Raw genomic sequence first — 16,488 nt, 5'->3', positions numbered from 1 at the left:
AATCACAAATATTATATTTTATTTAATATAATATATATAACTAAAAATTAAATCAAAAAGTTAAATGTAGATTTCTAAACATGACCGCTTCAATACAAGTTTTGTTTTATTTTTAGAATTTTACCAAATTTATATGATTTTCGGAATTAAACATTGTATCATGTAGCCAAAACGGGTTGAAATCAGAGTATGAAACTAAGTAGATGAAATGTAAAAGATTATAAAATGTATAACACGAGAACTATGTATACATTTTCATGTGCTAACTATCTAGAATGAAATATTATTCAGTCAAGATATACTCATTATAGTTGCTTTTTTAATTATTTTTCTTTTATTTTTCAACAAATTACTTATATAATATATTAAGAATTGTTTAAGATTTAAATAATAAAGATGCTTAAATCATGCTATCAACCGATTTTTTCCCTTTTTGATAACAAATTATCAAAATCATAACAAGATATCAAAAGTATAGTGTTTCCATTTATTTTGAACTTAATCTGTATTAATAGAATTTATACATAAAAACTAATTCAGAAAATATTTATTCATAAATCAACTCAGAAAATCTTAATTTTATAATAAAGATATTTTAATCAATTAAAATAAAAAACCTACTTTCATCAATAGTATCAATAAAACAATTATTCATAATATTAATACACTACAAGAAAACAAGCCTTTTGCGATGGAATAATTCATAGCAAATCCCTCACAAATAGGCAAAAACGACAGAATTGCGAGGAACACACTTCCCTCGCAAATCGCTTCTCGCAAATTGGTTAACGTCGCAAATCCCTCGCAAATTTTGCGAGGAAAAAATGCCGTCACAAAATCAACGCAAATTGCGAGGGACAATATCAATAGCAGATTCGTCGCAATTTGGTTCAAGCTAATCCCTCCCAAATTTGTGATGGATTTGCAACATTTATGTCCGTCGTAACAGCTGAGATTTGAATTAGGAATTATTCATTTTGTAATTACGTTTATTTTTAATTATGCAAATTAATTATGATTAATTTCTAATTAGGCAAACTAAAATTCATAATTAGCCAAAAAAAACTTTGAATTAAAACTGAAATTAAACTTGTAATACAAAATGTTGTTAAAATTACATAAACATAATAACATAAGTTCAAAAGATAAATCAAACACAAGTACAAGTTCTCAGATACAAACACATAAACATAAGCTGAAATTGAAGAACAAGAGATCCTAAGCTGGTCTCGTGATACCTCCTGCTCCGGTCTCAGGTCCGGTATCTCCTGCTCTGGTCTCATTGGTGGCATCAGTCTCAGGTCGGGGAAATCTTGCAGCAAATTCAGGGTCCTTCTCAGATAGATAATCGAAGTAGGCATCGTAGCAATGCATCTTCTGAGTATTTTGTTGCAACTTCAATGCATAATCTTCTAACTGAGTAGACTGACTCGCAAGAACAGCTTCAGCCTGAGAAAGCTTCTCAGCTAGAATGACTGGATCTTCAGTCGGAGTAGGCGTCAGAACAACTTGAGCTGAAGATGCTTCAGTTTGCATAGTACCGACTCTATATATCCTATTTTTCTTCTTCGGAGCAACCTGCAAACAAAAAAAAAACAGAGACACAATGTAAAGTTCAAAGATATAAAACAAAACACTATGTAAAGTTCAAGAATTTACCTCAGCAAAAATTCGGTTCTTCATACTAACTGACAATCCGCCAGAAGCACTACTCTCTATGTTGTCCCCTGAGCATAGCCCAGTTTCAGCCTCAGTTATCCTCGATGACACTTCATAGTATACTTTCTCAGATAATCCATCCACAAACGACCCATCAGGTTTCCTATGAGTATCTTCTAGGACTTTCAAGAAATCAGGAAGTGCTTCACCAGTCATCTCCGACTTAACAAAGATATGAAACAACAAAGTATTAGATTAAAGCAAGAATTTATAAGTAATTGTACTAAATAACTAACTAAACATACTTACATGTTTTCGTGCACGAGCTTTAAAGGAGGTCTGACCAGACCGGTGTTTATGCATTCCAGTGCAATCAGGATCAATGTATCGAGTATTTCGACTGTTGATGCTCTTTTCCTCAGATTTTGGTTCACACCAAAACTTGACCAAGCCGTCCCATACTGTCGGATCAAGCCACTGCGGCTTTGCATCATCACCTTTTACTCTCCACTTAGACTTCCACCGAGACACTTGATCAGTCATCCGGGTCTTCAACTTGCTTTCAAACTCGGCTCGAACTCTCCCATTGATGGATTGGTCCCAGTTATATGTTTGCTTGTAAAAACATAACATGAATCAAAATCAGAATCAAGTAAGTAAAAACAAAATCTGTAATTTAAACACATCAACAAACATTTAACTTACCACAAACGTTTCAAACCACCGGTTTACAACCGCACCTGGTGTTTGGGTCCAATTGGCATGAGCTCCTTTGAAATCTCTTTCAAAGATGGCCCAAATAGTAGCAGCAACCGAAGGATCCTCGTCAAACCTACAAAACACAAGAAAAAAAGGAATGAGGATCAATGAAAATATATCTAAAAAATTAGACAACCCTAACTACATTCTTACCATAGAGTATCCAGAGGGCGTTTAGGGTCCAATTTCTTTAAGCTAGCACGAGCGGGACTTGCAAGTAGCTCTTCCAAAGTAAAAAAGAGATCTGAGGAGACTCATCGTTGACACGCGAAGTCGATTGCTGTGGTGGAAGATGATCTTCCACCGCCGGTGAGGTTCCTGACGATTCTCTTGGATCACCGGTGAGGTACCTTGCGAGGAGGCGGGAGAAGCTACCCTTGGAGCAGAGGCAGAAGCAGGTAACCTTCGAGAAGGGATGGGAGAAGATAACCCTTGAGAAGATATAAATCTTCTGTAAACGTTTTGGCTCCCAGAATGATTTTGGTTCTCTTGTGAAGACATCTAAAAAACAAGTCCAAAAAAAACTAAATTAAAACCCTCAAATTCGATATAATTAGAACCCTAATAGCAAATTAGATTAAACCCCTAAATTCGAATTAGGTAAAAACCCTAAAATTGATATAATTAGAACCCTAAAACCAAAATCGAATTCGCAACCCAAAATCGAATTTGAAACCCAAAATCTGAAACAAAAACCCTAAAATTGAAATAAAAACCCAAAATGGAATTCGAAACCCAAAAATTGAAATAAAAACCCAAAAATTGAAATAAAAACCCTAAATCGAAAAACCCTAAATCGAAACCCATCTAAAAAACAACAGAAGAAGAGAGAGGAGGAGATTAGCCGGAGAAGGGATGAGAGGAGGAGTAGACTAACCTGAGAAGGGATGGGAGGAGGAGTAGACACCGGAGAAGAGATGAGAGGAGGAGTAGACAACCGGAGAAAGGATGAGAGGGTTTGTAGGCAACCGGAGAAGACAACCAGAGAAGACAAGTGCTCTAAACCCTAAAGCAATGGTGAACGCAACCGGAGAAGAATGAAATCGGAAGAAAAAGAGAAGTGTTTAGGGTTTGTCGGCTGCGGGTGTTGGTTTGAGCTTCTCTCAAACTACGTTTTTTACTTATATAGGAAATTAAAGGCGTCGCAATTCCAACGCAAAATTTGCGAGGGATTTACTAGAGTCCCTCGCAAAAGCATCACAAACAATAATTAATATAAATTTTCTTATTTAGAGTTTTTTGCGACCAAATTGTGAGGGAACGTAGCAAATCCCTCGAAAAATCTTTAGGGTTTAGGATTTATAATTGTCATTAGTGTCCTATCTTATATTATAAATATTAAATTATATCATTTTAATAATTATTAGTAATGTAATTAGTCTTAAGGGTTAAGGTTCAAGGGTTTAGGGTTTTGATTTGCGAGCGAATTGCTATGTTTTGAGTATTTTGCGATAGATTTGCGACGAATTTGCTATGGGTCTAGCAAATCAGTCGGAAATTTGTCGCAAACCTTGAATATCTAATTTGTAAAAATCATCAAAATGTTAAAAAATTATTTAACTTTCAAGTACGTTATAAGGTCCAATGGTGTCATCATACTCTTTTCTATAATCAAATTTTGCAAAATTGTCCAATTATGCTTCTTACTCCAAACATGATGATGTTCTAAACTATATCACATATATGTTCATTAGATTGAGAAAAATATTTGCCAAATTGTCTAATTCTCCAAGAATTTTGTGTTGCACTGCTATCTTTGATTATATGTCTTGGATTCATATTTGTAAACATTAATAATAATGTAATTAGTTTTTAGGGTTTAGGGTTAAGGGTTAAGGGTTTGATTTGCAAGGGAATTGCTATGTTTTGTGTAATTAGTGATGGATTTGCGACGAATTTGCTATGGGTCTAGCAAATCAATCGCGATTATGTCGCAAACTTAGAATATCTAATTTGTAAAAACCATCACCTTATGAACACATTCAAATGTATTTCATAATAATTATATTAAGTTTTGTAATATTTATAAAAAATCATTATCCTAACTTTGCAATGGATTTGCTATGGCTTTCGCAATTCACTGGCAGTTCCATAGCAAATTTGCTATGGAATATGTTTTCGCAAAATTGTCGCAATATTGCGATGGATTTGCGAGGGATGGGACATTCCCAACGAATTTGTCGTAATTTTGCGACGGAATTTGCGACGATTTGCGAGGGATGTGCTATGGTTTTTGGTTTTCTCGTAAATCCCTCGCAAAATATACCGCAAATTTGCGAGAGCTGTTCTCCGTCGCAAAAGGCTTGTTTTCTTGTAGTGATATCAGATTATAGCATATGATACTTGAATAACTAGAAATCCAATATTTCTTACACATAATTTTAACCTTAATTTTTTAGACATCTACACAAATGTTTTTACTAGAAAATCGTAAATAATAATTATGATCAGTCATAATATTATTTTTTCTTAAATAGTTATTTTGATAATTCAAAATAAAAATAAAAATAATTCTCCACAAAAAACTATTAAACCTCCACTATCTAAACAGTGCGGGTTTGTAACATCCGCGAACCGGTTTTTGTATTTTTAGAGTGGGTGTCTACCAACACCAGGGGTGTGTCGATCGACACCACTATTTCTGGGTTCGTCGGGTTTGTTTTTAATTCGCGATTTTGGTTTGGTTGGTTTGGTTTAGTTATCTAAGCCGAGTATATAAGTGGAGAAGCGACGAATTAAGGGTTTTAGGGTGTTTTGTGCCGTTTGCAGAGGAAAAAGAGAGAAAGGAGAGAACTTGTGGTTTTTGAGTTCTTGGCTTGTTTTTGGTGGTTATTGGTGAGATCTGTAGCTGTAGAAGGGAGAGCTGTTGTTGGGAACGAAGGAGAAGCTTCCTAAGGTGTTGTTTCTACCGTTTCTCAATCAAATCTTCCTGCAAAAGAGGTGAGTGCTTGACCGTGGCTGATCTAAGCCTGAGATCTCTGTTGTTTGGTTGTTCTTTGCCTATTTGTGGTGTTTGCTTGCTTGGGTTTGTTTTTTTCGTGTTTCGCATCGGTTCCTGAGGCATTTGGGTGAGTTTGGGACAGTTTCGAGATGATTTAAAATGGAGGATCGACGTTCGGGTTCGTGCAGTTCGCGTCTGCAGAAGCAGTGTCGATCGACACCAGTGTGGTGTCGGTGGACACCATGTTGTGCTAGCGTCGATCGACACCAATCTGGTGTCGATCAACACCAATCTTAACCGATGATGAGTTTTGCCTTGTTTGATGTGTTGATTGTGTTGATTGTGTTTATTTGTTTAGCTTAACAATGGAATCTCAGTTGCTTGTGTGTATAGCCCAGTAGATGGGAGGATGACCTCACTGAGTGTTTATAATAATACTCATGAATCTCAATATGTATTTGTGGTGCAGGTAAAGACAAAGTATGATCGTTGAATCAAGGCGATGAGGAGGAGGATGTTCTAGAGGCTTGTTTTATTGTGGTCTAGCTATTGTTAGGTTTCTAGTATTGAGTTGATAGAACATTGTAGGATGTTGGAACTTTGTTTTTTCATTGTTGGTTCTGGATTATTGCATTGTTGGTTATTGGATTGTGATTGATGAAATTCTTATTGGTTTAATGGAATTGTTTTGTTATCCGCTGTTGTTGTTTGTTGCTAGGTTGTTAGTAGGTATGGGAACACTAGTGAATTAATATTATTATTAAAAAAAAAAAAGGGTTGTTTCATGGTTACAATTTTTTTTCAGCAAATTTTTTACAATTGATGATCTTATTTACGAAAAGATTTCGTTCATTCACAAATTAATTCAAAATTTGAGAAGATTTGAGACATATAATTTAATATAGTGAGATGCTTAACAAATCAACTAAATTTTCTATCGTAGGAGAGGTAATATATTGTCCTGTCACACTATTCAAAACATATATACGGGTTAACTTATTTTATACTTATAAATATTAAAATTTTATGATTTTGCACTGAGATCCATGAGTTTTATTAACAAAAATATTTTGTTATACACCATTCTACCTCCCATTCATATAATTTTCTTGCACTTTAATTCATTTTTACATTGATTCATACCGCTACAAATTGTAAATCAGATAACGAGTAAATAAGGGTTTTCGTGATTCTACCAATTCTAAATCATTTAAGTAATTATACTCAAAACCTAATAATGGTAAGTCGTTAAGTTTATTGTACCGACCATATTCAAAACCCGAGTATGAAACAAAGTAAATTAAATTTATAAATTATAAAATACGTAGAATAAATAAAATAAAGATATTACTATTATTTTGTAACTAATAAATCAAAATATACGTAAATATTTTCCCGCATTGGATAGTGCAAGTTATATCTAGTAAATTTTAAAGGACTAGGACAAGGTATGATCTGGATGGAAGACCAAATTCATTATAAATGCTTCGTCTCAAAGATTTCATGTTCATAACTTTGATTTTGGAATGAAAAAAATCTAAAACACTAAGATTCATTATAAATTGATTCGTCAAGAATTGATTGTGGAATAAAATTTCCTAAAACGATAAATTCTACATTTGTTAATTTATCTTCTAAAGAAAATGCAACATTAACCACAACTACGATTTCTACATGATGATATAAAGAAAAACAATCACGAAAAAATTGACAATTTCTGCAGGATGATGGAAGAATTCGAAAAGCCTTTGAAGAATATATGTGCATGCGAGAAAAGCATTGGATAATACGATTGCAAAATACACAAATTCTTTTTGAAAAAATAATATTTTAGTTTTTCTTTATAATTTTAAGATGATGCTACAAAATTAGACTCATCTTTAATCAACAATCCAAAAGTTAACCTTAAGAAACAAATTGAAAAGAATTTAATTATATAGGTTTATATTTTTACTTGATTTAAGAAAAAAAATGTATATATCAATACTTTATTTAAGCTACATTTGGTTTTAAACACTTGTGAAGAAACATAACGAAGAAAATTGAGGGTAACTTCATTCATTCATTGATATATATATATATATCATAATTTGAATTTTTTTGTTTGTCATATCATAATTTGAATATGCGACCAAATATTTGAAGTAAAAATAGACATACAATTTCCAAAACTTTTTTTTCAGTTTAGAAGATACTTGCTGGATTGTTGCTTTTACTATAATTTGGTCGTATGCATTGACGTGGATTTTTCATATCGCTTTTGAATTTAAAATTTTCTATTGGATGGTGTTCACCACCGAAATTATGTATAAGAATGTTGATTAGACTTGTTGGAAAACACAATTTACATTTATGACTAAAAAATATGTCAATAAAATGTTTCTTCATCACAAGCTAGTGAGAAATAATAACGGTGGAACAAAGATATTTTTTTTTTGTTAACTCAGAGTAAATCCCCAGGTTTATGGAAGGCTCGAGACTAATCTGTAGGGGAGGTGCAGCCTACGGATAAACCCTCTCTCCAGATATTCAAATGGACCGTTAGATAGGTTAATATCCGTATAAAGGTGTTCAGGAAAATTTGACTTAGTTTCGTGCAGCAGGGGAATCGAATCTGAAACGTTGTAGCGTCTCAGTCCCGCTTCCTACCACTCGACCACAAGCTCCCGGACAGAAAACAAAGAATTTGAGATGGTCATCAAAGAGTTATTAAAAGAAGTACCATCAGTTGCACAAAAAACAGAAAGAAGTACCATCAATGTCATTCGAGAATCTTTCAAGTTACTCAATCCAACAAATTACCTCAAACATAATTTACTTTCGTGTGTCAGAGATATCAATATCATATCATGTTTGTTGCAAACTAGCCATTGTATATAGGTGCATGGTACAAAATACAGATAATTCTAGAAATATACAAATCCTAGAAGGAAAGGTTCACAGATTGGGGTTAACATCCTAATATATTAATTGGAAAATACAAATATGAAACTAATCTTTAAAACTATAAAAAATTACATTTAAATACCATTATAAATACTTAATTAAGATTAATTAGTTAATTTAATAAAATTAATTAGTTAAATTTTAAAATCTTTGATAGATCAAATAAAATAAAATCACCTAATCAAATCAAATCTAATTGAATCAAATCTAATTCGTTCTTGATAAAAAAAAGTCTAATGGAACTAAATCTATATCAGTTCCGTTTAATAGCTTAGATTTTAAAAAATATTAAATAAATCATATCTATTTAAAAAAATTATAATTATCTTTTAGCTATTTATGAAAATAAAATATGTTGAGATTTTAATATATTCATTTAAAAGAAAAAAATACTATATAGGTTTATTGACAGGTTTTCAATAAATATTATTTAAATACAAAAATTATTATATAAACAAACTGAATTTTTATCACAAACTATTATAAATAACATAATAAGAAAATAAATTATTTCAAATTTTCATAAAAAAAAAAAGTTCATGCAGTTTAGTGAAGGTTAGGTCATCAGCATCGATGATGATTATTGAGTTTACATCCATTGATGGAGATGCCCTTAGTACCTAGTTGTAATATTGTTTAGATACTTTAGGCTCCAGAAATTTCCTACGTAGTAGTTACTTCCTAATCAATATAGGCGACAAAAGGGCAGTCAAATTCTGAATTCATTTTCTACTCGACACCTCAGAAATGCCCACCGTCGCTTTACGCCAAGAATTTCAAGAACGAGTGTCCACTCGCTTATAGCTATGCTTATGACGAAGAAAGCACCAGGTTCAGGTAGTAGTTTAGGCAGCCGATTTATTGGTATGCAAAATCTAGAATCACTAATCAGTCCTTATATTTTAGGCATGCAAAATCCTAATGTCTGATTAGCACCTACCAAAATGTTAAAATAGTGCTACTTTTGTTTTTATATACTGATATAATTATGTCACTTGTTGGATAGCTCAGACAAAAAATGGAACTCTTGAACCTCCCTCACAGTCTCAAACTCCCAAGGAAATTAATGGAGGAACGTCAAAACGTAAGTTTTTATTTATTTACCTTTTCATACTAACGTTTGCTAAAAAGACTTCTTGTTTGAATTATCTTGCAGAAAAATCACCGTGGAAGTTAAAACTCATACTTGGTACCATATCTCGCTCAATCAACCTGCTAATACTCTTGTATACAAAAAAACACCAAGATTTTATATTCTTTTTAATTATCTTATATCCAGGAGTCTCAGGAGCTTTAGTAGTGATCATGATCATCATTATTGTAGTCGTGATAATAGTGAAAAGAAAGAGTGATTGGAATGACAAGAACGTTGAGGCAGTTGTAATGTTGAAACAATATAGTTACAAAAGAGTCAAGAAAATGACAAACTCATTTGCGCATGTTCTCGGGAAAGGAGGATTTGGAACTGTCTACAAAGGAAAGTTACCTGATAGCGGTAGGGATGTTGCAGTGAAGATCTTGAAGGTGACAGAGGAGAATGGGGAAGAATTTATCAATGAAGTTGCTAGCATGAGTAGAACATCTCATGTCAATATCGTTTCTCTGCTTGGATTCTGTTATGAAAGGAACAAGAAGGCTATAGTCTATGAGTTCATGCCGAATGGATCCCTTGACAAGTATATTTCTAAGAAGATGTTGTAAATGCAGATTCTGGAACAACTCGCTGAGAGGAACAAGTTGTGCCGAACAGAGTGTTGTGCCAATCAGGAAGCTGCCTCAGATCACAGACGCCTGAGTTGCTGACGTGGATGTGTGAGCTGACGTGGCAAGACGTGAATGGATATGATGACGTGTCGAGGAAAGTTGATGACTTGGCATTGACGATAGAGACGAGATTGTTCTTGGAGATATGAAGAATATTCTCCACAGCAAATTAAGGAAAGGATAAACTTGAGCAGCAAGCAGTTTCCTTATCTTTGGAGATATGAAGAATATTCTCTACAACAAATAAGGAAAAGATAAGGATGAGAGCAAACAGTTTCCTTATCCCTTGATACTTGGAGATTCGCCTTCTAGGGTTTTTCAAGTCGTGTATATATATTCTAGGAGTAGGCTCCGAGCCAATTTGAGCACTCTAGAATATTGATACAGTTGTAAACTTCGAAGCCAGAAAAATAAGGCTTAGAAGGTGTGTTCCCAGATCTCTGTGACGTTAATCAGGAAGGTGATTAAGTGCGCATAGAATTGTTTTTCTTTCTCTCTACACTGGTGAGAGTTTAGATAGAAAAGAGAGAGGGTTGGTTTTCTTCTCTTATAGATAAAGAGAGAGAAGGTTGTTTTCTTCTCTTAGATCTACAGATGGTGTTGTGTTAGATAGAAAAGAGAAAGGCTTAGATTCATTCTTAGTCGAGTTCAATCCTATTGGATAGAATAGGTTGAGTAAGGGCCGAGACAAAATTGTATCATTGTAAAAGATAGATTTTGTTAATAAAATTGAATAGAAAAGCGTTGGTTTGGCATGTTCCAAGTGTGAATCAGTGTGTTGTGTTTCTCTACACCTTTACAGATGTCAACCAAGATGGATTGGGAAAGATTATATAACATTGCGGTAGGTGTCGCTCATGGGCTAGAGTATTTGCACAATCGTTGTGTCACGAGGATTGTGCATTTTGACATAAAGCCACAGAACATACTAATGGACGATCATCTTTGCCCTAAGATTTCAGATATTGGTCTTGCTAAACTGTGCAAAAATAAAGAAGAAAGCATAATTTCAATGCTAGATGCAATAGGGACATTTGGATACATTTCCCCTGAAGTATTTTCTACGAATTTTGGAGGAATTGTGTATAGTTATGGGATGGTTGTTCTAGAGATGATTGGTGCAAGGAATATAAACAAGGTTGAAAATGCTCGATCAAATAATAGTACAGTGTACTTTCCATATTGGATCTATAAGGATTTTGAGGAAGGAGAAATTATGAGGATTCTTGGAGATCAGATAACCGAAGAAGAAGAGATGATTTTGAAGAAAATGGTATTGGTTGGTCTATGGTGTATTCAGATGAATCCATCTGACCGTCCACCAATGAACAAAGTCGTTGAAATGTTATAGGGGAACATAGAGGCTCTCGAAGTTCCACCGAAACCTCTCTTGTATATACCCGCGGCAACGGTTCCAGAAACTATTGAAGATAGTAATAAGACTTTAAGCTTCTTTAACCCAACTCAGTTTGAAAGAGGTACTCTCTCAGCTAGTGAAGATGTTTCACACTTTTCAAAAGAAAGTGGTTCAACAAACTGTTGAAGAGAGTCTACATATATCAAGGTTCTCCTTAATTACAGTCAACATGGTTGGGGATCTCTTAAAACTTGTCATGATCTTGAGGTATTCTTCTCGCATGACGGTTAGTTAGTTTTTTTTTTTTTTTGAGAAACGGTACAATGACACTTTGGAAGAGAGCAATGTGAATTAAAATTCTTAAGAAAAGAGCTAGCACCAAAGTTTGTTATCTTTCTCCATATATGTTTCTTGATGAAGTCTTACAAGATATGGATTCAATTGTTTATAATAAATTTATTGTTCAAGTAACAAATTGAAGAAAACTAGTTAACCAAAAGACTAAGCAAATCCTGGAAAAAACCACTGATCAAGTTTTGGTAGATATATTCTTAGGCCCCTGCCATTGGAGTATACTTCTGGCAAGATGGAAGACACCGCAATTTGAATCAGTACGATGATGGTTATTGGACAAAAGTCATCTGTAACGAAATAGATTGAACCACTCTTTATTCCATAACCAACATCTTGGACCGGTGCTCTTATTGTAACCCCATGACCATAGATCAACATCTCATCATCTCCAATAGATTCTACTCTTTCCCATATGTTACTCTGAAGATTCATCTTAAAGATATAAAACAAAAGTTTATCTTCCGATATTACACTCAAGATAATCAAAACTTCTCCTGATTTCTGAATCGCCATTCTCCTGCTACATATGTATTCATGTTTTTTCTTAAAGTATCGAAACTGATGATCCCAATACGGGTTTTATCCGATTACTTCTATGGGATCGTTTCCAGAGAAATCAAAAATCTTGATGTGATCATTAGTAGTGTAAAGATAAAGCTTGCTGTTTCTATAAGCCAAGTCCAAATACCTTACGTTGAGGCTTTCCATCTTCCACTCTTTATTCCGGCTCCACCACGAGTCGTCTCCTTTCTTGTACGAGAACAAGTAATGACTATTCAGAATCCAAGCAACCACATAATCTCCTGTTCTCCCGTCTACCCACAGAACAGCTGGTCTTCTGTATATGAAGGTGTGTTTTGACACCTCAACCTTACGAAAAGCCTCGACGAAGCGTCCCCATTGGCCGAGACTCGAATCTCACTTTTCCACCGCGAATTGAAGACTCCATTGATGGAAGATCGATTCTTTTGCACGTTAACAGATTATAAATGTAGAAATCGAGATGAGAATCTACCATCAAGAGCCAGTTTCCGGAGCTAGCCAAAAAATAGCTGTCGTTGGAGAGTCCAACGAGTGTTCCTTTGTAAATTTTATCTTCTCATGTATTCAACAACATCAAAGAATCTTCTACGTAATTGATCCGCCATGGACAACGAGGCCGCTTCACGCATGTTTTCCAAACTGAATACCAATCGGTGCAAACGATTTTTGCTCGGTGAAAATCAATAGAGCTCAAGCTTTCGAGGATTGACCGTAAGTGATCGGGACAAAGTTTGGAACAATCGTGATTTTCAGAAACTTTTTGTCCCTTCTCTACTCTCTTCATATCGTTTGGCGTATCCATGTCTGCGCACGCTTACCTGACGAGCACTCTATTTGGGGTCTAGGGTTTGGAACCATGGGGAGCTTTTAATCTAAAAATTTACTAGGTGTGAAAATTTTCACGTCCTGGTAAGCCACCTAGCAAATAAAATATTTGAGTGAAAATTTAACCCGTGGTATTCTATAGATCGATTTGATTGGACGATATTGACCGCTTTATCCTTAACAAATTTTGTTACCGGTTAAGAAGGTTGTACTTGTTCGAGACAGGCTAAATAAGGTCTGTGGTATATACCAACTCGGTTAAAGAGTAGAGTATTAGAAAATCTCTATGTACTTGATTGGAAGTTGGAACAAGGGATAATAGAGTATTAACATTACGGATTTTTGTCAAATCTGCCATATTTTTTTTTAAAGTTTCCAAACAAGCCATATTGTTTTAAATCTTAGGAAATGTGTCATATTTGGCATTATAACATAAATTGTTGTCCACCAAAATGAAAATAAAAAGGTTAAAGTTGTCCACGAAGATTGAAGTTGTCCACCAAATGGGTTAAAACTGTCCAAAAATGTTAAAGTTGGCGATAGAAGAGGTTAAAATTGTCTTAAAAAGTTAAAGTTGTCCACCAAAATTGTTGAAGTTGTCCACCAAATGTCAAAAATGTTGTCCACCAATTTAAGTTGTCCGCCAATTGCCATCGATGTGGCACATTTGGAAAGATTTAATCGATTATGGCAGATTTGGAAAGGAAAAACACTGTTCATGGCACATTAGATAGTTTTCTCTTAGCATTATGCAGCATAAGCAATAAGCTATATGCTCTGATTAATATAACACATTTAATTGATTGGTGGAATAGTGAGTGATTAGATATTATATTTAAATTGAATATATATTATATCAACAAAATATACATAATTTAAATGTGTTTCATTAGAAAAATTAATAATCACTAATTGCTATATAATATTTTGTTTGTACACACTTAATAAATATTATAAATTGTTATATATATATATATGTTTGTAATTTAAGAAATTTATATATTTATGTATAATGTAACAAATTAATCAAAAAATAATTAATACATATTATAAAAATAGAAAACATTATATCTATATTTACATTTTTAATTTCAATAAATTTTAATATATTATAATATAATATAACACATTTGACTAAAATAAAATAGTAATATATAGTATAAACGTTATATCTACATTTAATGTTTTAGTTTTAATAATTTTTATGTACTAAATAAATATACTATTAATTTCAGTAATAACGTTAATAATTTACTAATAAATATTATCTTGTAACATAATAAATTTATGTTTTGTGAAATCATAATTTTAATATATTTTTAACAAAAAAAATTACATTATGTAAATTTATTTTAATATATATTAATATTTTAGAGGTAAATGCTTGGCAAATGCTTGACAAATGCTTCAAGTGAGAGCATAAAGGAAGAGAGCAAATGAGAGCATCTGCAGCTTCTAAATGCTCCCTTATATGCTCTCTTAGCAAATGTTGATTGGGTCATAAAAATAAAAATCCTCCTTCATATGCTCTTCTAATCAAGGCATACTTCTGATTATTTCTCGCTTAAATGGTACCGCTTAATTGGTAGGCTCATACTACTCGCTTCGATAAATGACTCATCCTTTGAATAAATCAGTCATTTGATTACTTTCCGCATAATCCAATTATTTTTCGATTATAAGTATATAACAGTTTTTTTGTTTGTTATTTTGTGATGTTTTACAGTAACTTATATACCCAAAATTTTAATGGAAATCATAAGTTTTGTTTAAAAACTATGTTTTCATGTGTTTATTGCAATTTTGAAAACAATATTGTAGTTTTGTATTTTATGTGGTGTTTTTTTTCGTTAATATGAACCAAACTATACATATATTTCTAATTTTATTATTTAATAAAATATTCTAAAACTAATTTTTGATTAATTTTTGTTTAATTTCTGATTTCTCAGTAGATGATAGATCCATCCCGAACGCCCAATTAGCACCTAAATTTTTAAACGAAGTTTAAAGATGAACAAGCTATCGAGGTTTAGGCTGCAAATTGTTGTACTTTTCAACATGGTTGAATGAGTTGAACGTACTTTTCAACCTTGTTCAGCCAAAAACTCACCATTTAAGATAAATATGTTTTCACCGTGTGGCTGGAAAATTGCACTTTTTGGCTGAAAATTGTTCAGCCATAAAATAGGAGATGAACAGATTGAACGAGATGAAAAACTAAAAAAATATGATATTTATTTAATTTACATATTTGAATTATTTTTTTGGCTTTTAAAAAAATATCATTTACCAAAACAATCGTCAAAATCTAGATTGTTATTTTGATAATCTAGGAAAGTCAAAGATTGTGAGTTTAAAAATTTGTTTTTTAAATTATATTTATAGTTTTTAATTATTATTTTATATATATATATATATATATATATATTTAAATATGTAACAAACGAATCGTTCACTAACTAATTATATTTTTTTGTTTGCAATTTTTTTACATTATTCATTGTTCAATATTAAACTAAATAATTTAAATTAGCATTATTTGTTACAAATAAAAGATATTCTAGTACGCAAAATCAGCTTAATTTTAAACTCTTTCGCATAATTCATATTTTATTGATTAAAATAAAAACTAAAATCGGATACTTTATTGATAGATTATTAATATTATATTTTTGTATTCAACTTAATAGTCACCATTTAGCATACTAATTTATTTCTCTGCAATTTCTTCAGCTCATTCAATTTCTTCAGCTTATTTTGATGGTTCAGCTTATTTTTATTCAGCCCATCATTATTCCTGGTTCAGTTTGTTAATCACCATTTGCAGCCTTAGTTTGGTCCAAGATTTTAAATATATATCTAGGATTTGGCATGATAGTGCATGCACGTTGGATGATAGGTAATTTGTGGCAAAAGTTAAGTATACGCTTTCTTTTGGCATAAAACCGAATAGATATTGTCTCAAAATTGACCAAGTCTTCTCATATTAATTGTTGGGGGTGCTGTGAAGTGTTTGCCAATCCTTCTCAATTTCCAGTATCCTTTTTCTTTGTGCAAAATATTTGTTATCCATTCATTCAGCCCCAAAAGGGGATAAGTAGTACAAGTTAATCAACTTCATAGTTGGATACAAAAGGTTAACTAAAAACAAGCTTACACCAAAAGTACGTAGATAGATTGAGAAAACATTAAGCTTTGTTGGTAGATCAGTAGAAGCTCGGAGACAAAAGCTACGTCGCAACATGCCACATACGAGATCATGGTGTGTCAAAAGACACTTACGCGAATAGTTCGGGGGAGATTAACATTAGTCACTATCAACAGATTTTGTGATGTT

At 32.8% G+C, this 16,488-nt stretch overlaps 1 protein-coding gene and 1 pseudogene across 2 annotated transcripts; one reads left to right on the top strand and one right to left on the bottom strand.

The window, feature by feature from the left end:
* Nucleotides 1-9,117: 9,117 nt before the first annotated feature.
* LOC104720564 (PR5-like receptor kinase) lies at nt 9,118-11,612 on the top strand (annotated as a pseudogene). The gene is made up of 5 exons (XR_015568247.1): nt 9,118-9,169; nt 9,312-9,389; nt 9,462-9,494; nt 9,585-9,989; nt 10,864-11,612. The product of XR_015568247.1 is annotated as a PR5-like receptor kinase (transcript).
* A 315-nt stretch (nt 11,613-11,927) lies between these two features.
* LOC104720563 (putative F-box protein At5g38270) lies at nt 11,928-13,928 on the bottom strand. Its single transcript, XM_019230783.2, is given in 4 exon segments — nt 11,928-11,960; nt 11,962-12,051; nt 12,054-12,690; nt 12,692-13,928. Coding segments are annotated over 4 exon segments (1,194 nt in total). The 5' UTR covers nt 13,126-13,928.
* Between the last annotated feature and the right edge of the window lie 2,560 nt (nt 13,929-16,488).

Source organism: Camelina sativa, chromosome 10 (assembly GCF_030686135.1).
Source record: "Camelina sativa cultivar CO46 ecotype springtype chromosome 10, ASM3068613v1".
Lineage (NCBI taxonomy): Eukaryota > Viridiplantae > Streptophyta > Magnoliopsida > Brassicales > Brassicaceae > Camelina > Camelina sativa.
This window is presented reverse-complemented; position numbering and strand designations above follow the sequence as displayed.